The sequence below is a fragment of the Camelina sativa genome, chromosome 17, assembly GCF_030686135.1.
Source record: "Camelina sativa cultivar CO46 ecotype springtype chromosome 17, ASM3068613v1".
Lineage (NCBI taxonomy): Eukaryota > Viridiplantae > Streptophyta > Magnoliopsida > Brassicales > Brassicaceae > Camelina > Camelina sativa.
The window spans coordinates 441,902-466,821 of record NC_141896.1 but is presented as its reverse complement, the minus strand read 5'-3'; the positions used below and the strand labels follow the sequence as shown (position 1 = coordinate 466,821).

At 34.3% G+C, this 24,920-nt stretch overlaps 6 protein-coding genes across 7 annotated transcripts; 1 reads left to right on the top strand and 5 right to left on the bottom strand.

The window, feature by feature from the left end:
• Nucleotides 1–159: 159 nt before the first annotated feature.
• On the bottom strand, nucleotides 160–2,804 carry UMAMIT28 (nodulin MtN21 /EamA-like transporter family protein). The gene is made up of 6 exons (XM_010476391.3): nucleotides 2,440–2,804; nucleotides 2,293–2,355; nucleotides 2,014–2,130; nucleotides 1,108–1,513; nucleotides 631–782; nucleotides 160–531 (listed from the first exon to the last, which is right to left on the bottom strand). Exons 1-6 carry the CDS (start codon nucleotides 2,640–2,642, stop codon nucleotides 381–383), a joined length of 1,092 nt encoding a protein of 363 aa, XP_010474693.1. The 5' UTR covers nucleotides 2,643–2,804; the 3' UTR covers nucleotides 160–380.
• Nucleotides 2,805–11,131: 8,327 nt separating this feature from the next.
• On the bottom strand, nucleotides 11,132–12,865 carry LOC104754253 (28 kDa ribonucleoprotein, chloroplastic). Its single transcript, XM_010476392.3, has 4 exons — nucleotides 12,211–12,865; nucleotides 11,874–11,975; nucleotides 11,470–11,778; nucleotides 11,132–11,384 (listed from the first exon to the last, which is right to left on the bottom strand). The coding sequence occupies exons 1-4, from the start codon at nucleotides 12,637–12,639 to the stop codon at nucleotides 11,328–11,330; spliced, it is 897 nt and encodes a 298-aa protein (XP_010474694.1). The 5' UTR covers nucleotides 12,640–12,865; the 3' UTR covers nucleotides 11,132–11,327.
• Nucleotides 12,866–13,107: 242 nt separating this feature from the next.
• LOC104754254 (pyruvate dehydrogenase E1 component subunit alpha-3, chloroplastic) lies at nucleotides 13,108–15,435 on the bottom strand. The gene is made up of 3 exons (XM_010476394.3): nucleotides 14,704–15,435; nucleotides 13,705–14,482; nucleotides 13,108–13,549 (listed from the first exon to the last, which is right to left on the bottom strand). Exons 1-3 carry the CDS (start codon nucleotides 14,938–14,940, stop codon nucleotides 13,272–13,274), a joined length of 1,293 nt encoding a protein of 430 aa, XP_010474696.1. The 5' UTR covers nucleotides 14,941–15,435; the 3' UTR covers nucleotides 13,108–13,271.
• A 529-nt stretch (nucleotides 15,436–15,964) lies between these two features.
• On the bottom strand, nucleotides 15,965–17,311 carry LOC104754255 (large ribosomal subunit protein P1y). Of its 2 annotated transcripts, none has more exons than XM_010476395.3 (4): nucleotides 17,076–17,311; nucleotides 16,831–16,913; nucleotides 16,278–16,493; nucleotides 15,965–16,193 (listed from the first exon to the last, which is right to left on the bottom strand). In XM_010476395.3, the coding sequence occupies exons 2-4, from the start codon at nucleotides 16,900–16,902 to the stop codon at nucleotides 16,140–16,142; spliced, it is 342 nt and encodes a 113-aa protein (XP_010474697.1). In that variant the 5' UTR covers nucleotides 16,903–16,913; nucleotides 17,076–17,311; the 3' UTR covers nucleotides 15,965–16,139. The 2 variants fall into 2 exon arrangements, with proteins under 2 accessions (XP_010474697.1, XP_087351202.1); XM_087495076.1 differs by having other exon boundaries at nucleotides 16,831–16,941; nucleotides 17,046–17,131.
• Nucleotides 17,312–17,479: 168 nt separating this feature from the next.
• LOC104754256 (protein IQ-DOMAIN 18-like) lies at nucleotides 17,480–20,330 on the top strand. The gene is made up of 5 exons (XM_010476396.3): nucleotides 17,480–17,936; nucleotides 18,034–18,333; nucleotides 18,516–18,761; nucleotides 19,066–19,206; nucleotides 19,297–20,330. Exons 1-5 carry the CDS (start codon nucleotides 17,826–17,828, stop codon nucleotides 20,080–20,082), a joined length of 1,584 nt encoding a protein of 527 aa, XP_010474698.1. The 5' UTR covers nucleotides 17,480–17,825; the 3' UTR covers nucleotides 20,083–20,330.
• Nucleotides 20,331–21,788: 1,458 nt separating this feature from the next.
• LOC104754257 (3-ketoacyl-CoA synthase 1) lies at nucleotides 21,789–23,686 on the bottom strand. The gene has a single exon (XM_010476398.3). It carries the CDS (start codon nucleotides 23,508–23,510, stop codon nucleotides 21,924–21,926), a length of 1,587 nt encoding a protein of 528 aa, XP_010474700.1. The 5' UTR covers nucleotides 23,511–23,686; the 3' UTR covers nucleotides 21,789–21,923.
• Between the last annotated feature and the right edge of the window lie 1,234 nt (nucleotides 23,687–24,920).

Sequence of the window (24,920 nt, the reverse complement as noted above, 5' to 3'; positions counted from 1 at the left end):
TTTTTCCATTTTTAATATGACTCATGGGCTTCTCATGGGCCTATTCTACGCTTCATTTTTTTAATGACTCGATTACAAAAAGTAAAATTTAAACAAGATGTGCCTGCTTTTGAATTCCAAATGCATATACGATGATAATAACTTAATAACCCAAAGAGCGTTAAGTAAATAGAGATGTTTTATTACATACTACAAGATTATGGTTAAAAATTCATAACCATCGTTATATCATTATTAAAACTATTTTACAACTCTCTACGTCGATGTTTCGGGTTCCGAACTTCGAATAAGGATATTTTATCTCACAGTCTCTCCTTCAATATTAAGTAGAAATATAGTAGCACTTATTTGTAAAGTACAATAACAACGATATCATTATATTAAACGGGCGACTTAGACTCGTTTTCATTATTGATATTTTTAGCTTCGTCATCCATCCGGGAAGGCAGTGTTGTCGATGGTTCCGTTTCTTTGTTCTTACCCCACAAGAACATGTAGAGACCCGTTATTGTCACTAGTGATCCAATCACACTGTATTACAAAAGTTAAAAAAATTGTAACTATTGTTATGTGTACACATTTACGATATAAAACTATATAAAAATTGATAGAGATGATCGAAGAATGTACCTTCCGATGTATAAAGGAGTGTGTAAAATCAGGAAATCAAACAGAGTGGCCGAAATGAGAATAATTGGGAAAAATGCCGATGCAAAAACAGCTCCCAATTTCTTTATTCCCCATGTTGTTGCTACCGTCGACATTGCTTGTCCGACCACTCCCTACAATACGTGTATGATATATATATTGTAAGTGTCGTGTATTATATTATCCAAGAAGTGTATTTGTAAAAAATTTGTGGCTATTGAGAGATCTGAAGACAACTAAATGATTAATTATCAAAAAAGCAATTAAATGATTAATGGCAATGGCGCCAAAAAAAATATATTAGAGAAACATATGATAGCATCAATTTAGTAGGTGGTTAGTCTAAAATACCGTAATAGATAACCCCTGTTTCTCCCAAATTTTTAAAGTTCTTGCATAATAAGCTCATAAATTTAACTTTTAAATATATTTTTAGATTTATGAAGATATGATACTTACAGCGTATATAATGACCATGATCACGAATCTATCATCGATGATCCAATCATTAGCGTCTCTCTTCTTATAAAGGCTCAAGAGAGCACATTGAAACGCCGCGAATATTGACATGAGACAAGTGCTTGAGTATTTGCAAGGGTACTTAATGCTTAAATTTCCTTGAAATAGCATCCATAAAGATAGCAAGACGGTTCCTATGGTTAAGTAAAGACATCCAAGAAGCCAATTATTGGTTTTGTCTTCTTGAGCGTTGTTCTTTGTGTGTGGAGCCTCTCGGTGAGAGTGAGAATTTGATATTTGAGGGCCTTTGTAAAACGTTAAGAACAGAGCTCCGCTAATACATATTAGAGTTCCAATCACCTTCAACATTCCTGCTTTGGTCTTTAAAACCTTTAGTTTTTCAATCCTAAAAAAAAAAAAAAAAAAAAAGAGTAAGTTTAAAATAATTTATTTTAAAATCATATTGTAAGATAAAAAAATAAAATAAATATAAGCTTAGATTGACATATATAATATCTAATAATATACATGAAGACATATATAGATAACAAAAAAGTATATAAAACAATTAAATTTCAAAGCTCAAATGATAGATAATATATTATGTTTGATTTAACGAATTAACTATTAGTTTTATCAAAGTTTATGAAAATTCAACGTATTCAATAAAAAAGACCTTTTGTCAGGAAAAGGTATAAAAAAGGGGCTCAGTTGGATGAAGTTATACGTATACTTTAGGTAATGTTAATGGAAATTTAATCATATTGCATAAGAAGAATTAACCAAAATATTGATATTACTTTCGTTGGCGCCTTAATACAGGGTATAACAATTATTATTATTATTATTGAATGATGAATTGTTATCATTGAATGAAAAAATGACGTTAGATGGTTCCATCTTTACCTGAAAATAAGGGCCAAAGCGAAGGTGATTGCAGGCAACATGCTTACCAAAGCACACGAAACAGTTGCGGACGTGTACGACAGACCAAGCAAAAAGAAAAATTGCATCAAACTCGCCCTGCCAATTTAAACCCCAAAAATATATTAAAATAATAATAATTTTGAACTTTTGATTATTTATTATATGGACCTTGAAACTTGTAAGAATACGTTAACATACAAGAAAATGGAAATGAACAAAACAATATAATAATTTGCAATTAGTTTTGCGAGGACAAACCCGAGCAGGCCGCTGATGAAATGATCAACCATTAGCCTAAAGGTCATCTTCGGTCTTGTTTTCCTATTAACCATAAATATACAATGATATTTAGCTAAATATACATATTAATATTAGTAACTTTGTTATTTCATCAAAATATCAAACCTTTCCAAGATATAGGCTAACGGAGCCAAAACGAAAGCTGAAATAGCCATTCGATAAGCACCAATGACCATATGGTTCACGCCAACATCAAGAGCTTTCTTCACAAGTGCATTCACCGAACCCATCGCTACATTTGATATCACCATTACTATAACCGGTGAATATTTTCCAACTACTCTCACTCCTCCCATATCTTCACCCATCTCTCCTTCTCTCTCGCTCTTTCTCTCTCTCTCTCTCTCTTTCTCTCTATGTGAGTTTGTCTGTGTGTGTTAGAAAGAGATAAGACCCGATGCGTGCTTTGAGTTTGGCAACCACAACCCTTCGCATATATATACGAAAGTGTGTATATAGGTTCTTTCCACATTGGACTTTCTTTGACGTTAACCTAAAAAAATATAATTCTTTAATTAACAAAAAAAAAGTCTTTTAAAAAAAAATTAACATGCACTTGTATGTAGTTATTTTCATTCACTTCAGACCACAACCTTTGATTTTTAATTATATTCGTCATTCTTATTCCTCTAGGATTTTCAAACGTTTAAATTATTTAGCTTAAGATATTACCAAATTAATCATATATTCGTATAGTTTTTGTAAGATTCTGAGGAAATCAGATAGGTATGTTACCAGGACGACGTACGTATATTTAAAAACCAAAACAATAAAAATGATGAATATTCGTTAATTTGGCGAACAATTTAAATGTTCTTACAGCCTGTTTAATTTCCAGCGATATAAAATTATTATTGCTTTTTTTCTTCTTTTTCCAAGATATAGACGTTATACAAGACAGGTGTTAATTGGCTTTGTCACATTTTGTTCGTGTTATCATCTACTGCACAATTTGTACATTACTCGAAGCATATCTCCGGGCTACGTAGTACGTACTTTAAATTATTTGTTTTCGTCCTCCATTTTCTCTGATATCACCGTATACAACCAGTATTAGAACTTATGAAACGATATAAGTTGTGACTTGTGATTGGCTTGGATTTAAAAGGAATATTTCTACAAACATATATTTATCAATTTCAATCATGTTAATTTAAAGGATTTTGCAAAAAAATAAAAAACACTTGTAAGAAAAATTGGTTGCACCAATAGCATTTTTAAAAATTATATTTGAAAAATACATAAATTATGTTTATAGGTTACCTTTGCTATATATTATTGATCTAAGTAGGGTAACTAAGTACGATATCGATGGTTTAAGTACTAACTTGATATAGTGTCAAAATCTAAATTACTGATCATGGGTACGATGGTTTAAGTAGAAATATGATTCGGTTCAAGATAGTTTGGACTTTGGATGAGCTATTACCTGGTCCTGGAGAAGGTATTAGGTCTGTTATGACATGTCATAACACTAGTAGAAAACGAAATGAGATTTAGAGTTCTATAATTAAGATATATATATAAAGGAATCATATTTTTTTTTGGTCAACATAAAGGAATCATATTATTTAATTAAAATAAATGAAGATGTATAAAAGATCTACATGGTCACTTTATAATGAACGTGCGTTTATATAATTCCATAAGACCATCATTATACATCGGTCATATTTATAAAGGTGTCTAAAGAATAAATTTAGATTTAATTTTAAGACATTCCATAATTTGAAGATGTAAAATGTTATTATTTTATTTATTTATTTTTTTATAAAATGACCAATGGGGAATGCTCTTAGTAAAGATGTCTTATCTAGTTTTATTATTAAAACTACAATCACTGCAGTTCCTATCACATATCTTTACTTTACATATGAATACGAAATATCATACTACGTACAGCGACATTAACAGTATTAAACTACAGTTTTACAATAAAATTGCTATATTAAATTTTCCAAGTCCACATCAAAAACCATAAAACACTAGGAATAATCTAACTAACCAATAGCTCACATATATAAAGTGATTGCTGATTGGTTTCGCGCTGTAATTGAGTACGTATCATTTAATTCCAAAATTAAAAATAAATTAAACTGCATATCCCGATGTGTAGTTTAGAGTTAAACTTTTCAAAAAAAAAAAAAAAAAAAAAGCAAGAAAACCTTAAACAGCTTACGAAAACATAAAGAGTTCAATTATATAATCTACCAACTATAATTGATTTAAGTGTACGATATGTGTCAAATCTGGCTATCGATCATGGACTTATTAGTCACGGGTCCATTAGACCTTTTAACTTTCTTCAATTGTCCTCTTTAGTTATCTATTTATGGATGTGTTTTCTACTTGGTTTATTGTCCAACGACCATTCGTGTTTTTAAATTATTTTTGATTATTTGTCGTGTTTTGATATGTAGTTTGATTTTTTTTTTTTTTTCATAAAATTTCTGATGTTATATTATGAATACGTACTTGGTTACATATAAAGAGTTAAGGTGCCGCAACAACAGCTAATATTCGGAGTAAACAATCCCGGTACAAGAACATAGATAAATCACAGATTAAACATAGATACGTAGTTGATGCTACAAAATATTAAACAGTTGATCATTATTTTTCGTATAAAATGGTAAGCCACTTAAATATTGGTGAAGTTTTCCGTAAGAAAACATATATAGGATGCTCATACAGTGGCCAATTTAAATCTCAAAATCAGTTCTGAATACTATTATTTTCATGTTATTTCGATGCTATACTGAAACATATTCGAGAACTATGTTAATTTCTTGAAAACTCCTAAATTTAACATGAACTTTAAAAAAAAAAAAACATGAACTTTTTTACATATTTTAAGAGTTCTTTTTCCATTTAATTAGTAAATAATCTATTGGAAAGTGAATAAAGTACATAAAAATCGCCTTGTTAACATGCATGCTGGAAGGAAGAATTGACAACGTTCGTTAAATATATTACTATCCAATTACGTTTCAGCTTTTTAACATAAATAGAAATAAAAGTGATATTAAAGGAAAAGGTTATGAATTCTATCACGGCAAGTCATATACAGTTTTTTTTTTCTGAAAATAAAAAATATACTTACATATTTTTCTTTTCTTTTTTTGACACAAATTTTTCTTGTTTTTGAAACGAATTATTTAACACCAATGTGGGATATGACAATAAATCATAGAGTGATCAGTAGATTATTCGGTTGGACTAGAATGATGATGTTTATAGGGAATATGCACTAGATACCACAATTTTCAAAAGTATTTAAGAAACTACCATAGGACCCACAGTGCATTCTCTCTCCTTATATACAATTATTTTTATACCCATTACATATATTACATGTTATTTGTTTAAATATCATGTAATTTTTGTTTTGTGAACGAAATTATATATCAATTTGGGTTCACAAATGAAATGGTTATGATTTAAATTTTACAATTAGAACGAAATTATATGTCGGTTTGGGTTCATAAATGAGATGATTAGTGTTTAGATTTTACAATTAGAACGAAATTATATGTCGGTTTGGGTGCACAAATGAAATGGTTAGGGTTTATATTTTACAATTAGAACGAAATTATATGTCGGTTTGGGTTCACAAATAAGATGGTTAGGGTTTAGATTTTACATTTAGAACGAAATTATATGTCGGTTTGGGTTCACAAATAAGATGGTTAGGGTTTAGATTTTACAATTAAAACGAAATTATATGTCGGTTTGGATTCACAAATAAGATGGTTAGGGTTTAGATTTTACAATTAAAACAAAATTATATGTCGGTTTGGGTTCACAAATAAGATGGTTAGGGTTTAGATTTTACAATTAAAACGAAATTATATGTCGGTTCACAAATAAGATGGTTATAGGGTTTAGATTTTACAATTAAAACGAAATTAGATGGTTATGATTTAGATTTTACAATTAAAACGAGATTATTTGTCGGTTTGGGTTTACAATTAAACGTTATTTAGTTCAATATAACATGTAAAATATAAATATTACATGCTATTTTAAAAAATCACACCAAATATTTCACTCTTTCTATCTAACACTAAAATAGAAAAGGGTGATTAAGTCTTTTCACTCCAAAAAAACGTGAGCCCTATGGTATTTTCCAATGAAAAAATGTTGTTGTGGTATTCTCTTAAATAACTTTCAAAATTGTGGTATTCTCCTAATTAACCCATGTTTATATCTGCACATTTCTAATCCAATTTATTTTTACGGTATATTCACTAAATACTTTTGTTACCGCGTTTTTTTTTTGTAAATCACGATGGCCCCCTAACTATATACTATAAGCCATATATATTCATCATCTAGCAAGCTGACCCCCTTTATGTATTTTATTATAACACGTGGGTGATCAGATCTAAAAGAAGAAACATTTCTATTTTTACCGATAAGATTGATCGCAATTTATCTATTGAGAGCATGACAAATCTTTTCTGACAGGAAAAAAAGAGGAAAAGACGAAAGGAGTTCATATTGCTATCTGAGTTCGAGTGCATGAGTGGTCGTGGAAGTGGAACTCAAAGCAAATAATTTATATCGTATAAATAAAAATAAATGAATTACATTACATCAGCATAATACCCACTAAAAAAAAGTAAAAATATTTGGAGGGAGCAGAAAAGCAATCGAAAGGAATAACGTTTGATTACAAAAAAAGTTAAGAATTTATAGTGGGTCGACATGTACCTCACTAAGTTCGACTGTACAACATCTAGGCATAGTTGGGAATTTTATTTATGACCTCTCTTATCATCGCCAAGGAAATGTAATTTAATACTATTATGTTTTATTTGATGTGACGCCTACAGATTCCAAATATATGGAATTACCAAAATAGTAATTGTCACTACTTATTACTTTTTTAAAACAGGTATCGAGTTATTACTTTATCCATCAAATATATTTAAAACAACTTCATACCAAAAAAATATATATATTTAAAACAACTTGAGTTTTTGTTTGCTAAATTTTTTTATATCTGTTTATATAATTAACTAGATAAGGATCCGCCCGATGTGCATGTTTAAATTTTTGTAAATAAATTAAATTTAAAAAAATATATATTAAAAGTTGTTGTACATTCTTTATAAGTTTTTTTTTTGCTATAATACAATGATTTATATCTATATACAAATCTTTTATATATATTACTATTAAAAGTATATTTTTTTTACATCTAAATATATTGCATGTTACAAATATATATTTTAACACCACCTAGAAATGTCTGTATGAACACATTAATTTCTTTACTTTATATGTTTCTTTACTTTTACTTTTGCATAGTTTTTTTATTTACTAAAATTTTTGGCTCAAAAAAATTTCGAACAAAAAGATATTACATAATATACTAATCAATGATGTATCATCACAATAGTGTATGACCAAACATGGAGAGAACCTTGGTTCCGTCTTCCCCCCTTATGAAGAGAACTTTGCATCCAACCTCCTCCACCACGGAGAGAACTTTGGCTCCGCTTTCCTCCTTTGGGGAGATAATTAACCTTGCGTCCAACATCCTCCACCTTCCTCCCTTGCATAGATAACCTTGCGTCCAACCTCCTCTACCATCGAGAGAACCTCGGCTATGCCCTCCTCCTATATGGAGAGAACATGTTCACGTCTTTTAGCTATCAAAAACTGGCTTGCTCCGACAACCAATGTTAATGACTAATCAAGGCTTAATGATCTTGATAATACAACCCATCATTAAACCTCTCCTTCCGTATCAAATCTTTTGATAGTAACTAATGTTAAATTTTCCAATGTATTTGTGGAAGTGTCTTTGATACACCATGATGTAGAGTCTGTCTCTGCCACCTTGCTTAGTGAGCCCCACGTCTAATCACGGCCTGTGGGACCACCCATATCCGACGATCAGTTTGTTACGTCCAGGAGTCTTTAAATACTTGTTTACCGATCCTACACATCACCATATGATCTTTCCCTGTGTTTTGTTCTCGCTCGCACAGTTCCGATAATCACTTCCGATAATACTTGTTCTTAACTCTGGAGTTCTCCTAGGATCCTTGACCGAAAAGATAAGTGCAATTTGGTGACATAGGTGGCCAAATCAATTCTTTTGAACCTATCCGCAAACCAGGGTGTCACAGTCTCCGAGCTCCTATGGATATATCAACAACGATTTATGTTTCTCCAACCTATCTATCTATGTTTGTTGTAAGCTTGTGTCTGATTAGCCTATTTCATCCAACTATTAGGTTGATGAGCTTCTACTCGTTATCTCCCTTCGGGATTGAATAAATGATAACGATTATGTTTGCACAAAAAAAAAAGAGTCTATGATCAACCAATAAAGGTTGAGAAATTAGAAGAAAATTAATTTGATATAATTATAGATATAACAGAAAATTATAAGCACGTTAATATATGAATCCCAAATAATTCAAAGATGAAAGATATATTAAAGAGAACAATCTAAAAATACTACAATAAAATTTAAAATACACTATTAGAAAAAGAAGACGCATATTTTAATCTTTTATTTTGGGTCAACATATTAATCTTAAGTATTCCAAACTGAAAAAGGAGAAAATATGGAGAAAAAATTGGTCTTAAAAATAAGAAAATTTATCTTCCATTAAAATAGTTTTACCAATAGAACAAAGTTGAAAGAAGTGTTTTTGAATAAATTATTTTGTAAAGTGAAAAATATGAGACGATCGATGTTTATATAGAAGTGAGTATTTACAAAATTTAGAATTAACAATTAACTGTATATTTTCCTTAATCCCATTTCTATTTTTTTTGTAGATTATTAACTTTAGTTGAAAAATAAATAAATAATATTATAATTTTAAATTTTAAAAGTTATTTTTAGATAATAAGTAGACTATATATACAATCATAAAATAACTTTTTAAATTTTGATTTTTTTATAATTATTTTTTTACAGTATTAATATTGTTTAAAACAAAATATTTTGTTACAAAATTTAGAAATAATAAATAACTGTATATTTTCCTTAATCCCATTTCTATTTTTTTTGTAGATTATTAACTTAAGTTGAAAAATAAATAAATAAAATTATAATTTCGAATTTTAAAAGTTATTTTTAAATAATAAGGAGACTATATATACGATCATAAAATAACTTTTTAAATTTCGAATTTTTTTGATAATTATCTTTTTACAATATTAATATTGTTTAAAACAAAATATTTTGTTATTGGTTGTAATCTCAAATTTCTCCTATTAAATATTAACATTTACACATGTCAAAATTTCATATTGATAACTTGACACATGTCAAAATCCTGTTAATGACTAACTTTCAAAACCCAACTTTATATAATAAGATTAGACCCAGTTGTATATTACCTAATTATCAAAAATATTTGTCTTTCTTTTTCTTTGTAAAGAATCAAAACAAATTATAATCCATGTTTAAAACAAATCATAATCCATGTTTAATAAAGGACAAACACGACACATATTAAAAAAAAAAACACGACACCTATGTAACAACATCACATATAATCCCGTATGATACATCTTTATACGTGTTTGTACGTACATACATTTCCATATATATAGATTCATATTTTTCTTAATCAACCACGATTAAGTAATTAACATAGAAAGCCACTATTATATATATATATATATATATATATATATATATATAAATAAGCACGATGACCATTTTCTGAATCTTAGGTCATATTCGACATGAATGCAAAAATACACTTTTCAACGAGATAAACCATCAAATCATAATTAGGTGAGTGTTAATAACTTTCATTAAACAAATCCTCCATGTTAATTGTTCGCAATTTTCGCATCTTAATTGGATTCATTTTAAGCTTTTTTTTCTTTTTTCTTTCAGTGGTGAATCCATCTGGTTTGCACTATCATCTCTGGTTTGCATTATCTTGTTTTTGTTCATGTAAGTAAAACTATTGTATATCTTCTATATAATATTTAAAGTTAATAGTACTAATAATATTATTATTTATATTATCCCAATTGTATTGGAGGATCGAACTGTGCGGAACTAATGATTAAGAAGAAAAAAAGAAGAAGCAGTATGATAGTTTTGAATATTGAAATAGAAAGATGCCAAAGGAAGAAGGCACCAAACTGAGCTACGGTTGTAAAAATAGTTTATTTTTCTTTTGAATATAATTTAACATTAGATTCAAAAAAAAATATAGAAAGATGCTAGTGAAAAAACAGAAACATAGGTAATGCAGAACGAAAACAATTCTAGTATGAAGTGAAAGTGGCAAAACGAATCATTTGAATAAAAGAAGAAAGATAGTGTACTCCTGACTCCTGACTCCTGCTCCTGCCCTGTATTGTTTAAGATACTTTTTTACTTTTCGACAAAAGATACTTTCTACTTTATCAATGGTTCACGACATGATTCCGGTTTAATCCACTCTTCATGGGGGTTTTTGGCTGGTCAACAAGTAGGTTTAAGCTTCGGTTTGCGATTTGGGCCAAGAATTTAGTACTGCTGCTTTAATCATGGGCCTCAACAAATCTAAAACCCATTTATTTTTGTGTCCTTTAAAAAAAATCTCTGGTTCTTCTTGCCTTTTGTCAAAGCAAGTCAAGGATCCTAAATCCTCATTTAGGGGGCTCCGAATCGGATCTTCGGAGTTAAGTCTACAACATGAACACCAGTGTTTGGCAAGATGTTCGACTGAGATGTCGTTGTTCCAAACTCTTATTTGGAAATTCGAGGAAGCAAGTAGTAATGTGGTTAAACTTGCGATGCATTACATCTGAGAGACTAATAAGTAATAAGACACTTGACAGTTACCTTTCAATTATAGAGTAGTGAGTAAAGAGAATCATACAGAGGATAATATTATTTATAATATGGGTGAAAAACAAAATCGAGATGGATACAATATGTAAAGGTTACATTACATTCTTGAGACCTCGTTGAAGATATCAGAAGACATTACTACAGCAAAAACAGAACAGTTGGTTCACGCATCGCTCTTTTCAACACCTTGTCTGACAATGATCCTGCGACCTTCATATTCCTGCAAAGAGAGATTGTGTTAAAAGGAAACCAGAGAGCAGATAGGTATTTTATTTCAAGATCCTTTAATGGATAACGAACTTAACTGTTTCATTCAATGATAGAGCCGCGTCACGTTCTTCGCTGTTTGTGAAAGAAAGAAAGGCAAAGACTCTGTTTTTACCAGTCTTACGGTCATGTAACACTCTCGTGCTTACGATTGTCCCAAACTTGCTAAAGTGTTCTCTCAAACCATCAGGCTGTGTGAACCAAGGGAGATTCCCAACATAAACCTTGTATTGGCTTTCGTAAGTGAGAATCTTCTTTGGAGTTGAATTCAAGACTTCAGGGTTTCTTTTGTTTCCTGGATTCATGTCAACAGAATACCTAACCCGCATTTCCCTACCGCCTACTTCCTTCATTGCAAGAAACCAAAAAAGCATTCAACTTTAAAAAGCTCAATGAAGAAGAAGCAAAAAGAGAGCTTTTAAATGGTTTCTAAAGATCTTACTTTTGCATCAAGAGAAGCAATAGCGATTTTGGCAGAGTTCATAGAACCCATTGTAACGTATCCGCTTCCACGGCTCTCTCCCGTCTGAGGATTTCGCGATACCTGCCAGATCATATCAAGTAATACCACAAACCTTTCACTTATAATCATCATATACTCTCAAAAGAGTTGAAAACAAGTATGTGGAGACAAGTATATGAATCAAGTTCAAAAAGAGTAAAAAAGTTTGAAATTTCTTTAAAGGCATTGTGGGATCAACAAAAATCTGGATAAGAATCATGAACTAATCACAGCCACACACAGTCAAACATAAACTGGTGAGGACACAATAATTTACCTCAACGGAGATAACAGTGCCAAAAGGCTGAAACATCTCAAGAAGGTGAGCAATGTCATAGCTTTTTGGGATATTACACACGTATAGCTCGCAAGGTCTCGGTTTCTTTACTGGTGCTGCTGCTGTTGCTTCGGAGACGACAGCGTCTCCATCAGTTTCTCCTTGTACTACTGGTTTCGTTTCTTCTACAACTGATAATTCTGAAGAAGAGACCTTATTAGGTTGCAGTGGTTGTTGGGCTACAAAGGGACGAGAAAGAGAAGACAAGTGAAAAGAATTGGAAGAAGGGAACTGATGAGGTTTCAGGGATTCTAAGTAAAAAGAAGAGATTAGGGTTTTGTATTTGGGAATGGCATTGTGAGACGTTCGTGAAGAAGAAGAAGAAGAAGAAGATAAGGGAATTGCGAAGCAGGAGGAGGAGGCCGCCATTATCGAAACCAGAGTGAGTCAAAATAAAATAAAATTAATTTGACAGGAAACAATAAAAATTAAAAAAAAAAAAAAAAAACAAATAATGAAATCGAAATTACGACGACAAATCGGGTCGATCCGGTTCTTTCTTCTAACCCGTTAAAATCCGGACGAAAAATAACAGAAAATAAGCTTATAAGCGTATCGTACCCATGAACCATGAAGCCTACCACTAGACCAAAGAAATTTTTGAGAAAATAAGGCCGAATGTATTTATGTAATATATACGGCAGCGAGCTGATGCTTCGTTGCCAAAAAAAATAAAAGTAATTAATCAGTTGAACATCATGTTAGCTAGTTAACTCAGGATTTTAGAGATCTTCATCTTCCATTCCTTTTTCGATAACTCAGTTAGGAACTTGAGTAGAATCCGATAACATTTTCATTTTGTTTACAGCAAAGAGATTAACATCTAGTAAAACAATATGAAGAACCTTGTGATAATTTAGTAACACCCAACAAAACATACCAACAAAAAGTTCAAATGATTCAAACTGATTCTCTGTGAAATTTAACTTAATGAGATATATAAAAACATCAAACAGAAGCCAAAGACAGGAGTAGACAGCTTTGTGGTTAAACATGTCTTCTCAGACTTGAGCTGTGCCTTCAGTAAACTTGGGATCCTCGCATCTGTACCGTCCATCAGGTCCAATTCCAAACCCTTTTGGATCAGCAAACACATTCTCTAGCAACTGACTGCGACCGGGCTGTGGACTCGCATCTGCAAACTCAACTGCTTCTTCCACTAACTCATCTATCTTCTTCTCTATCGACTTTAACTCCGCTTCCTTGGCAAGGTTGTTCTCTATCAAATACTTCTTCAGTGCTGCTATCGGGTCTCTAGCCGCGTATTTGGCTTTCTCAGCTGCCAAAAAAAAAATAAGATTGTAACGAAATTCGAATGTAACCCATCAAAAATGCTTTAAACTTCTAAGGTTTGTTCAATTCTAAGATAAATACACTACTACAAGCTTCAACGAGAAGCAGTAAAGAAGTAGAAGGAAGGAGAGATTTTGTTACCAGCATCACGGAGCTCATCGGGATCAGCCAAAGAGTGTCCTCTGAATCTGTAAGTCTCACATTCTACCAAGGTTGGACCTTCTCCTCTTCTAGCTCTAGTGACTGCCTCTTTAGCGACTTCCCTCACCTTCAACACATCCATACCGTCAACATGAACACCAGGCATCCCAAAAGCAGGACCTTTCTTCCAAATCTCGGGGTCAGAAGTGGCTCTCAAGTGAGACATCCCAATCGCCCACAAGTTATTCTCCACAACAAAGATAATAGGCAATTTCCAGAGAGCAGCCATGTTCAGACACTCGTAGAACTGTCCATTATTACAAGTCCCGTCACCGAAAAAAGCAACAGTGACGTCTTCACAGTCCTGTTTCAAGACATCCCTTCTGTACTTGGAGCTAAACGCAGCACCAGTGGCCACGGGAATCCCTTCACCAATAAAAGCAAATCCACCAAGCATGTTGTGTTCTTTAGAGAACATGTGCATGGATCCACCTTGACCTCTGCAGCAACCGGTGACCTTCCCGAAGAGCTCACTCATCACAGCACGAGCTGAGACACCTTTGCTGAGAGCGTGAACATGGTCACGGTAAGTGCTGACGACGGAATCAGACTTGGTCAAGAGCTTGATGAAGCCAGTGGATACAGCTTCTTGGCCATTGTACAAGTGAACAAAACCAAACATCTTTCCTCTGTAGTACATTTGAGCACACATGTCTTCGAATGATCTACCTAGTATCATGTCTTCATACAAGACCAATCCTTCCTCTTTGGTTATCAACTAAAAAAAAATCATGAATTTTCATCAATTCCTTAATCAATTCAACAAATTCAAGGCACATAGAACTATATAAAGCTTCCAACTTTAAGTCCTAGAATGAACAATTCTGTCACAGAGTTCGATAAATACTAGCTAGGATCAGTAGAATGAACACGAATCTGGTAATTACGTATACAATATTACTCCACCTAGTAACAAAGTATAAGTCTTTAGAATAATACCAGGCTATTGATGGATTTCTTCTCCTTGACAACTTCCTGGACACCGACGACGGGAGGAGAACGACGTGTGGCGTGAGCGTGATTGAGCCTGCGAGAAGAATGAGCGGTGAGGGAACGGGTGGATCCGAGGAAAGAAGAATGAGGAGCCAATCGGATCGGGAGCAAGAGACGATTCTCTTGAGATCCATGGAGAGGGAGGGTGGCAGTGAGCTTGGTTGGAGCGAAAGCCGTCGCCATTATCGGAGAATGGAGAGACCAATGAGATCAGAAATTTTATAATCTAGGGGATTCAAGTGGAGAGGGCGGAGAGAACAAAGAGAGATGAGAGAGTTTGGAAGGAACTTGGAAGAGTTAAACAAAAAAAACAAGAGGCAGAGAGGAGAAGGGCTTCTCTTCTACTTCTACACTCGCATTCGATTTTTTGGACCCACCCAACTCCTATTTTTCGTTAATACCAATGTTTCAGTTTCTGTATATCTTTATTTGAAGATCGGATCTACTACTTATCACAATCCTAACTTAAACTACTCAACACAATCACTTTTCTTCTTAATTTGATTTTTGTAAACAAAGATCTTTACCAGAATAGCACATGCTTTTTAATTTTAACATTGTACATTACATATTCCCGGAATTATTTTCTCAAAAATTATAAATAAAATTTTGATTAGGATTATTATTATGAGTGCTAAGAAAATAAATGGAATTACGAAAATATGGTAAACTATTCTCATCACCAGTAGTTTGCAGGTAGATAGAGTTATAGATGCAACTACTACTTGTGACTTTAAAACAAGGAAATTGAATTAAACCATGGGCAAATGAATAAAATAATAAAAAAAAAATTTTAAGTATGAATAAAATAGTAGTTGTATAATTCTAAACTTTTTACTTTGGTTCTCCTCCTATTGTCTAAGTTTACCTTTCAATTTAATTAATTAATTATCCCATATCATTTTCACCATTTGGAACTTATGCCAATAGACGTACAAATGTACAACTGCAGAAGAAAGAAAAGAAACGCAGATACGTAACAGCGAAACACCATATATATGTTCAAAAATGTTTCTCAACCCACATGCCTAGTACATGTGGCCCACTGGGCCGAGCAAAACTATAATGTAAAAAAGCCTATCACATAGTGATTGTTCTATAATTCTATTAGACCCGATCGCTTTCTATATTATATGATATATTCTTTCATTGATGGACGTATATATTAGTCCATCTAGACTAGTTATCTCGAACGGTTTCAAAGAAAAATGTAAACAAAATGCTGAGTAATGGAAACTTGAGTTATCCAACATATGATTCGAAAAACGAAGATCAATAGACCTTTAAACAAACCAAAAGAGTAATAGCTAGGTACGACAAAATTATAGTGTCTTAAATCGATAAAAGCAAACTACGAAGTAGAAGAAAACAAGTAAATGTGCTTAATCGAACAAGCCGAAACCCAAATCTTCGTCACTCTCTTCTGCTGGTTCCTCCTACAATTAACAAATTTAACAAAATTAGATAAAAATGACCACAACAAACACTCTTCGTGACTAATATCTTATTATTCCATTTACCTTCTTCTTCTCCTCAGCGGCAGGAGCGGCAGCTGCAGCACCACCACCAGCAGCTGGAGCAGCAGCTGCAACTGGTGCACCGCCTCCACCACCAGCACCAACGTTCATGATGAGATCAGTCACGTTACGTTTCTCAGCCATCTTGGCGAACAACATTGGCCAGTAAGACTCAACATTCACACCAGCAGATTTGACCAAAGTAGCGATTTTGTCAGCCTATCAACACAAAAATCAAGGATGTAAACAACCAGAACCAAAGATCTTCATACAATTCAACACACCAATGCAAACATAATTTAGACAGAACCAAAAACACTACTTCAAAACATAAAACTCTACCAATCAGTCATCAAACTTTAAATACTTGACACCTCAAATTATAACAAAATAATTCAGACAAATAGATCAAGCAATCTTCAGACAAATAAAATCAGATTTTTGACTATGACATAACCAAAAAGGGATCCTAATCCTTAAACTTCAATACCAATACAATAGACGAGTTCAGATTTAGACAAAGGAGAGTATAAGCAAAAGAGAGAATGAAGGATACCGTGATAGCAATACCCTCGTCTTCGAGGATCATAACAGCGTAGCTGCAAGCAAGCTCTCCCACTGTCGACATTTTCTTTTTTCCTGAAACGAACAACAAAGTATTAATCGCCTATTATTCATAAATCGGAATCCAAAAATCGAAACTTTAGATCTATTCAAAAATCAAAACGATTATGACATAACAGAGAGAGCAAAAAGCTAACAAAGATCTACGATAGAAGGAAATGGAGAGTCATCGAGTACCTTAGAGTACGATCGAAAATGCTTTGGCAACGCGGCTCCAGAGAAGTAAACAAACTTTGGCTAGGGTTTTTGACAAAGAGACGGCAGATTCTTATAAAGCTTGTATCGAACCAAGTTTATGGGCCATAAAAGTTAAGCCCATTTACAATTAATATAAACAGACAGTTTGAGGTTATTGGGCTTTCTTAAAGTTAGGCCTTTATACCCTTTTCTGTATAAATTTTTAAAAAATACCCATGCTCTAAGCCATTAATTAGCATTTAGTCGAGTAACAAAAAGAATTCATTATGAAAGTCATTATAACAAATTTATAGATTAACGAGCTAATTTAAAAAACAACGTGCAATCTCTCTCACTCTCTCTCTGTAGCACGGTATATTACCCCGCACGGTATATCATCAATCAACATGGACGGACCCATAACGAATATATGCATGTTAATATCGATGCAAACAAAATAATATAATAGATAGAGAGAGATAGAATTATTAAAAAAGAAAGAAGAAAATAACACAGTCGTGGTTGCAGTAAAAGAGGTGGTCAGAGCAAGTTCTTACACAAGCAAGCAACCAAAGATTATCTGTACTTGCTGTCTCTCTCTCTCTCTCTCTCTCCTTATTTCTTGCAAAAATCTAAAAGTAAATCTCAACTTCACGGAACACCGAAACACACACAAAGACAGTGGTATGTTGTTAATAATAGAGCAGTGAGTGATCTTTCATCTTACCACACCAAAAAGTAAAAAACACCATGGGGAAAAAGAGCGGCTCTTCTTCTTCTTGGCTTACCGCCGTGAAGCGAGCTTTCCGATCTCCGACCAAGAAAGAACATAATAACGAAGTCGAAGATGATGAGGAAAAGGTTCCTTCTTTCTTTCTAGATCTTGTTATTGGCTTCCGTAATAAAGTTTGAGACTTTTTCATAAGAAAATATCTGTTTTGCTCTGTTTCTTGAACAGAAGAGAGAGAAGAGACGGTGGTTATTTAGAAAACCGGCGACTCAGGAATCTCCGTTGAAGCCTTCCGGTATCTCTCCGCCGCCACCACCGCAAGAATCAGTTAACGTAAACTCGCTAACCTCCCCGGAGACAGCACCGAGTAACGCAACCACGACGACGCCATCGAACGCCGGAAAAACCCCGTCCGTCGTCTCCTCCGTCGCCACGTCAGCATCTAAGATGGTCGCACCGAGGCGGGCCTATTACGCTAGAGAAAATTACGCTGCTGTTGTTATCCAAACTTCTTTCAGAGGATATTTGGTGAGCAAATTAATTAACAATATTTGAGTTATAGACCACTTTATTGTGACAGTGATGTGTCACATAAGATTAACATTGTATATCCTATACAAGATCTAACAGTAAAAGATTGAGATTTTTTTTTGTTTTTTTTTTTTATCTAAGCTGTGTTGTTCTTTCTAATATGGTGGTGTATGGTTTAGGCAAGAAGAGCATTACGAGCATTAAAAGGGTTAGTGAAGCTACAAGCATTGGTAAGGGGTCATAATGTGAGAAAGCAAGCCAAAATGACTTTGAGGTGTATGCAAGCTCTGGTTCGAGTCCAGTCTCGCGTGCTTGACCAACGCAAACGCTTGTCTCATGACGGTAGTCGCAAATCCGCCTTCAGCGAGTCCCACACTGGTTTTGAATCTCGTTATCTTCAAGATATTTCAGATCGACAATCCATGGTTAGTAATTCCTATAGCCTTCTAAGGACTAAGGCCTTGCCTAAACTATATCATTATTAATTGATGCTTTAATAATTATAGACATGTTCTGCTTTATAGTTACAGATATGGTTACGCAGTTTTTAGCATGCCTGTCTAATTTAGGCACTCACATTGGTTCTGTAAAATATGTGTGCCTTGATTGTTTGTTTACGTTTTGCATTTGTGTTTACGTTTTTACATTTATGGTATACTTTTCAAATTATCCCCACAGTTTAATAATATATCTGGTGACTATGTTAATTTGATTATGGATTTGTTACAGTCAAGAGAAGGAAGCAGCGTTGCGGAAGATTGGGATGACAGACCACACACGATAGACGAAGTGAAAGCGATGCTACAACGGAGACGAGACACAGCATTGAGACAGGAGAAGACTAATTTGTCTCAGGCTTTCTCTCAACAGGTAAAATTACTAATCCGGCAAAAGTAAAGAGCTTATAGTATATATATATACATTGAGCTTGTTGATAAGACCGTTTCGTTTCAATGGAAGATGTGGAGAGCGGTTGGTAACCAATCCGCGGGAGGAGATCACGAGGCAGAACTCGAGGAGGAAAGACCAAAATGGCTGGACCGGTGGATGGCTACTAGACCGTGGGATAAACGACCTAGTAGTAGAGCTTCGGTTGACCAAAGGATTTCAGTTAAAACCGTTGAGATCGACACTTCACAGCCTTACTCAAGAGCAAGAACCGGAAGCCCGAGTCGTAGCCAAAGACCTAGTTCCCCATCAAGAACTAGCCACCATTACCAATCCCGCAATAATTTCCCAGCCACTCCATCTCCGGCTAAGTCTAGACCAATACATATTAGGTCAGCTAGTCCGCGGTGCCAGAGAGACCCGAGGGAAGACCGGGACCGAGCAGCTTATAGTTATACATCAAACACACCAAGCTTGAGGTCTAATTATAGTTTCACAGCTAGGAGTGGATGTAGCATTAGTACCACAATGGTTAATAATGCATCATTGTTGCCTAATTACATGGCAAGTACGGAGTCAGCTAAAGCCAGGATCCGGTCTCAGAGCGCACCGAAGCAACGACCCTCGACTCCCGAGAGGGACCGTGCGGGTTCGGTCAAGAAACGGCTCTCGTATCCGATCCCACCGCCACCGGAGTATGAGGACAATATTAGCTTGAGGAGCCCAAGCTTTAAGAGTGTGGCTGGTTCACATTTTGGTGGACTGTTAGACCAACAATCGAATTACTCTTCATGTTGCACCGAGTCTAATGGTGTTGCTGAGATCCCTCCAGCGTCTACTAGTGACTTTAGGAATTAGCTTAGATGACTTGTTTGGTGATGCCAAATCAACGGTCACGATCTTAGTTCTCTTTCATTTAATTATTTTATATTCAGCAGAAAGAAAAAAAAAAACATTTATAATTTTGTCGTTGATGTTGAGTGTTGAGGTTGATGTTGTCCTTGGAAGAAAAGTTTATTTAACCGATTGTTCTGTAACTTTGAAGATTTCTGAAAATGTTAAATTAGTGGATTTTTTTAAAAAAAATGTTTATTTGCATTCTAAAAGCCAACATATTGCAATCACCAAATCGTTTAAAGAGAAAAACAAAAACAGTGACATCTACAAAATATTTCTGTTCTTATAAATGAATGGCTGGTAGATCTTTTTATTTTGGCCTTTTGCAGGCTTAAAAATTGGATAAAAAGTTTGAATCTTCCACTTTGGCTCCATAATTTACGTTTTTGGTGATTTTGATACAAAAGTGAGACTCTTAAACCTTTTGAGAATGAGCTAAAAAGGCAAAAAAGCTGCAACTTTTGCTACTTGAAACACGAGAAGAGGACATCACCCATGTGACATGATTCCCCAACATCACTAGTCTTGTCTTTTGACGTTTTACACACAATTCTTTATCACCTTCACCTCTGATATCACAAACATGATTAGATTCCCAAAAATATATATTGTTTCTTATACAAGTTTTTTTCTGAATTTTGAAATTATATTTATAATGTCAAATTAACCTATAAAAACAGAAAATCTAGTTAACAAGGCTATTTACTAGTAATGTTTGTTGGATCAAAGAAAACACAAATGTTTCTCAAGGTGAAACTGTACAAACGGCATGTAGTTAGATACTGCGGAATCAGAACGGCGGGGATTGCAAGTTCTGGATTTATGGCCCATATTTATGTAGGCTTTCAACGTTAATGGACCTAAACTTACGGGGATTAAAGTGTATGGCAAGACTTCAAAGGATGCGTCATAGATGATCTCACCACGCGAAGAGGTAATGATCTTCTCTTACACGGCCCATTGGGCCTTAAAGTGATCTACGACGCACTATACAACAAAAGTACTTCAACCGTGCAAGGTGAAGTAATCAGCCTCCTGGGAAAAGTGGTAAACGTGTTTCAATTTAATGTGTTGAAAGGTCTAGTGCATTGAAGACTAGTAAAGACACTGATTAAACTGACATTGCTTTTTATAAAATTTATGTTTTTCTCTTTTTTGCTTTTCTAGTTGTTGTTATATGTTGGCAGCAAACCAGTAATGCAGATGATGGTACAAGTACAACCACCTCGACCTAGACAAGTTGTTGACCGAACTAATGGTTCAAGAGAACCGTACATTGTTATTAACTTATTATCATGGATCAAGACTTTCAAAAACTAAGATAACTTTTGTAATGGAACTGTTTGTTAGAATATAATTCTCGGATTCTCTTATTAAAAAATTTAAACTAGTGGATAACATTTGGTCAATAATTTTTCCAAATTATTGTCAAGAACGAATCCGCACCACGACTTCGCAAAAAGGAAAAGAAAAAAAAAAAAGTAGTTAAATAAAGTGTAATTAATTGGAGCCAGCGTCGTTTTTGCTATTGTGCAAGTTATATGTGATCTATGGAGTTATTATGGGTGTGTGTGAACACATAGATAGTGTGGATTAGAATTCTGTTTGACTAGAGATAAATATCCAAATTTCTGGTTTACCCAAAAGTATCAAAAAACCAACTAACGTATACCAAACACACATCCATAAAATTAATTAAATTATATATTTTCAGTCGACAACTTACATTTTAAAAAAAAAAAATTCAAAAAACAATCAAGAAGAACACAATTACATATATAATAATTATCCGGTTCAACCGTTTATTGTACAACTTTAACCGGATAATCATCAATCGAACCAGCCCACGCGTTACCAGTCATTTCCTCCGTCGAGACCGCTCGTAACGCTTTCCAAACCGCACTATTACACTTAAAACCCGACCCAAACGCAATCTGCCAAAGTCGATCACCGGCTTTAACCCTGCCCTTAGCTTCGGTATAAGCCATCTCATACCAAAGTGAGCTACTCGAAGTGTTACCAAACCGGTGCAAAGTCATTCTAGAAGGTTCCATGTGCCAATCTTTGAGATCAAGATTCTTCTGCACTTCGTCAAGAACCGCTCTACCGCCTGCGTGAATACAGAAATGCTCGAAAGCTAGCTTGAAATCAGGAATATACGGCTTCACTTTCAGTTTGAACATCTTCCTTTTGACCAACGAAATCAAGAACATCAACTGTTCCGACAACGGAAGAACCATCGGTCCTAAAGTTGTGATGTTTGTCTTTAGAGCGTCCCCGGCGACAGACATGAGCTCTCGAGCTAAAGAGACACCAATTGTTCCTCTCTCGTCTTCCTTCTGGTACACGCAATTGTAGTTCTTGTCGTCTGATCCTTTATGCGTTCGAACGACGTTGACCAGCGAGTACTTTGACTTCTTCCGGTCTTGTCGGCGGTTAGAAAGGAGAATCGCGGCTCCGCCCATCCGGAAGATGCAATTGCAGAGAAGCATAGACCGGTCATTTCCAAAGTACCAATTTAGGGTTATGTTTTCCGTGCTCACCACGACAGCGTAGGAATTAGGGTTTGCTTTGAGTAGATTGTTGGCGAGATCGATTGAGATTAATCCGGCGGAGCAACCCATTCCTCCAAGGTTGTAGCTTTTGATGTCTTCTCTCATCTTGTAATGGTTCACGATCATCGCCGATAGAGACGGCGTCGGATTGAATAAGCTGCAGTTTACAATTAAGATTCCGACTTCTGCCGGTTTAATTCCGGTTTTCTCGAAGAGGGAATCTAAGGCTCCGAACATAACGGCTTCAGCTTCGGCACGTGCCTCCGACATATTCAGCTTCGGCGGTTTTGAGGTAATGCCACGTGGCAGATAAGTCTCGTCTCCTAAACCGGCCCGGCTCGAGATTCTTTGCTGGAACTCAACCGTGTCTTCTGTGAAAGATCCGTTTTCCTCCGTCATCGTCAAGAACGAATCCACAGATATCTTCCGCTCCTCTTCCGGTTTGTAGCAGGAGAAGTCAACTAGATAAATCGGTTTAGACCGGTTAGCGACGTAGAGGGTCAAAACGAAACAGAGGAAAACCAAGCAGGCGAGTCTCGTGGCCCCGTCGAGTTGAACCGCCTGGTTAGACCAAAGCTCGGAGAGCGTATCCAACGTTAAACCGGTTAGCTGAACCAGCACGGTTCCGGCTAAGGGAAGAATGATAAGAAAGAAGAGAATGGTGGTGAGGTTGCAAGAGTTGTGAAGTCCAAGCTTCACGTATTTGAGCTTAACGGACGTTAACAAATCCGGCAAACGTCTACGGATTCTTATAACGGCCGATGATGAATCTCGAAACGCCATCTCCGCCGTTAATCTCTCTCGATCCATTTCTATACTATTTGTTCTCTCCATGATCAGTACAGCTTTGGGTCGAAATATTTTAAACTGGAACCAAAGATTGAAGGACAATGTTAATGATTAAACGATACACAAATTTGGAGAAAGAGAAAGAGAGAGAGAGAGAGAGAAAACGAGAATGGAAAGTCTAAAACAGGTGAATTAGGAGGATTTTGGTGAAATTAGGGCAAGTAGGAATGGAGAGATATATAGAGTTGCTATTAAGTGCAAGAAAGAGAAATAAGATTAAAAATAACAAAAAATGGAATAATATTCGAATTTAATGGTGGGTGGTTCCGAGATACTACTATTAGCTCAACTACTTACATGGGACCTTGATAATTAAATTAACTAGTCAGATTATTTTGTCATGTTTTGTTCACACGAACAATGCAAGTTATAAATGGAGTAACATTTTCACCAAAAAAGTCTAGCAAATTCCAGCTGAATCTCATAAGTCATATGGTAGATCATAACTTGGGGTTTCATACATCAAAATTTAGGCATCTTATAACTTTCTATTATTGTTTATAACCTAATTTGTTATTCAGAGACAAGTCTACTACTATAATTTCTCTTTAAACCATAACTTTCTATTATTGTTTATAACCTAATTTGTTATTCAGAGACAAGTACTCTACTACTATAATTTCTCATTAAACCATAACTTTCTATTATTGTTTAACCTTCATTAGCATAGCAATTAGCAAGCGTATATGTGTATACAAAATCGAGTGAGAGAAATTTCGGGGATGATCAATCGAATTTATATAATCTGATACAATATTTTTGTAGTATATTGTAGATTAAAAGGAAGAAACGTGTTCGAGAAACGTTTCTTTCATTCAATGAGAAGCGTTTGCTGTCCAATTTGCAATTACAGTGGTAGACGAAAGCGTGTCCCCAAAATTCCAAGTTTGTTCTTTTTTATATAAAAATGTATCCCTCATGGATACAAACTCCTTATTATGGGCCATGGTAATTTCATAATGAGTTATATATATACTATTATTACCTATCAATATTCGCACATTTCGATTTTTTTATTTTTTCATTATATATATGTATACCATCCATATTATTATTAGCTGTTCCAATATTGTTGTCATTATCAATTTATGTATAATCTTGCTGTCTTCATTAAGACGTTGATGTAACAAATTATTTACCATATTTCTTTATAAATTAGAATTATAAAGAAGTCATTGCAAGTGTTAAAAAAAAAAAAAACAAGTGTTAAAAAAAAAAGTCACTAATGCTGGGTTTGTATATTTATTTTCGAGTATTCTGTTATATACATAATAAAATTGGTTGTGTCCAGATGTCCAAAATGGACCTCAGAATCTCAGATGGGGTAGTTGTAAGTTGTAACCTAGTAGCTTAATCTGTAGGTAAACTAAAAATGATCGGATTTTAGGTCTAAAG

What these genes read in the sequence shown, in the direction of transcription:
- UMAMIT28 (XM_010476391.3), bottom strand. Translation starts at nt 2,642, where the DNA reads ATGGGTGAAGATATGGGAGGAGTGAGAGTAGTTGGAAAATATTCACCG. An exon ending in TCATGGTCATTATATACGCT is followed by an intron (nt 783 to 1,107) that starts GTAAGTATCATA and finishes CACGTATTGTAG; the next exon opens with GGAGTGGTCGGACAAGCAAT. An exon ending in ACTCCTTTATACATCGGAAG is followed by an intron (nt 532 to 630) that starts GTACATTCTTCG and finishes TTTGTAATACAG; the next exon opens with TGTGATTGGATCACTAGTGA.
- LOC104754256 (XM_010476396.3), top strand. Translation starts at nt 17,826, where the DNA reads ATGGGGAAAAAGAGCGGCTCTTCTTCTTCTTGGCTTACCGCCGTGAAG. An exon ending in TTTCAGATCGACAATCCATG is followed by an intron (nt 18,762 to 19,065) that starts GTTAGTAATTCC and finishes GATTTGTTACAG; the next exon opens with TCAAGAGAAGGAAGCAGCGT. An exon ending in CTCAGGCTTTCTCTCAACAG is followed by an intron (nt 19,207 to 19,296) that starts GTAAAATTACTA and finishes TTTCAATGGAAG; the next exon opens with ATGTGGAGAGCGGTTGGTAA.
- LOC104754254 (XM_010476394.3), bottom strand. Translation starts at nt 14,940, where the DNA reads ATGGCGACGGCTTTCGCTCCAACCAAGCTCACTGCCACCCTCCCTCTC. An exon ending in AGAAATCCATCAATAGCCTG is followed by an intron (nt 14,483 to 14,703) that starts GTATTATTCTAA and finishes ATTTTTTTTTAG; the next exon opens with TTGATAACCAAAGAGGAAGG. An exon ending in CGATGAGCTCCGTGATGCTG is followed by an intron (nt 13,550 to 13,704) that starts GTAACAAAATCT and finishes TTTTTTTGGCAG; the next exon opens with CTGAGAAAGCCAAATACGCG.
- LOC104754257 (XM_010476398.3), bottom strand. Translation starts at nt 23,510, where the DNA reads ATGGAGAGAACAAATAGTATAGAAATGGATCGAGAGAGATTAACGGCG.
- LOC104754255 (XM_010476395.3), bottom strand. Translation starts at nt 16,902, where the DNA reads ATGTCGACAGTGGGAGAGCTTGCTTGCAGCTACGCTGTTATGATCCTC. An exon ending in ACGAGGGTATTGCTATCACG is followed by an intron (nt 16,494 to 16,830) that starts GTATCCTTCATT and finishes TTGTGTTGATAG; the next exon opens with GCTGACAAAATCGCTACTTT. An exon ending in CCGCTGAGGAGAAGAAGAAG is followed by an intron (nt 16,194 to 16,277) that starts GTAAATGGAATA and finishes TGTTAATTGTAG; the next exon opens with GAGGAACCAGCAGAAGAGAG.
- LOC104754253 (XM_010476392.3), bottom strand. Translation starts at nt 12,639, where the DNA reads ATGGCGGCCTCCTCCTCCTGCTTCGCAATTCCCTTATCTTCTTCTTCT. An exon ending in GCACTGTTATCTCCGTTGAG is followed by an intron (nt 11,976 to 12,210) that starts GTAAATTATTGT and finishes ATGATCTGGCAG; the next exon opens with GTATCGCGAAATCCTCAGAC. An exon ending in TTGCTTCTCTTGATGCAAAA is followed by an intron (nt 11,779 to 11,873) that starts GTAAGATCTTTA and finishes CTTGCAATGAAG; the next exon opens with GAAGTAGGCGGTAGGGAAAT.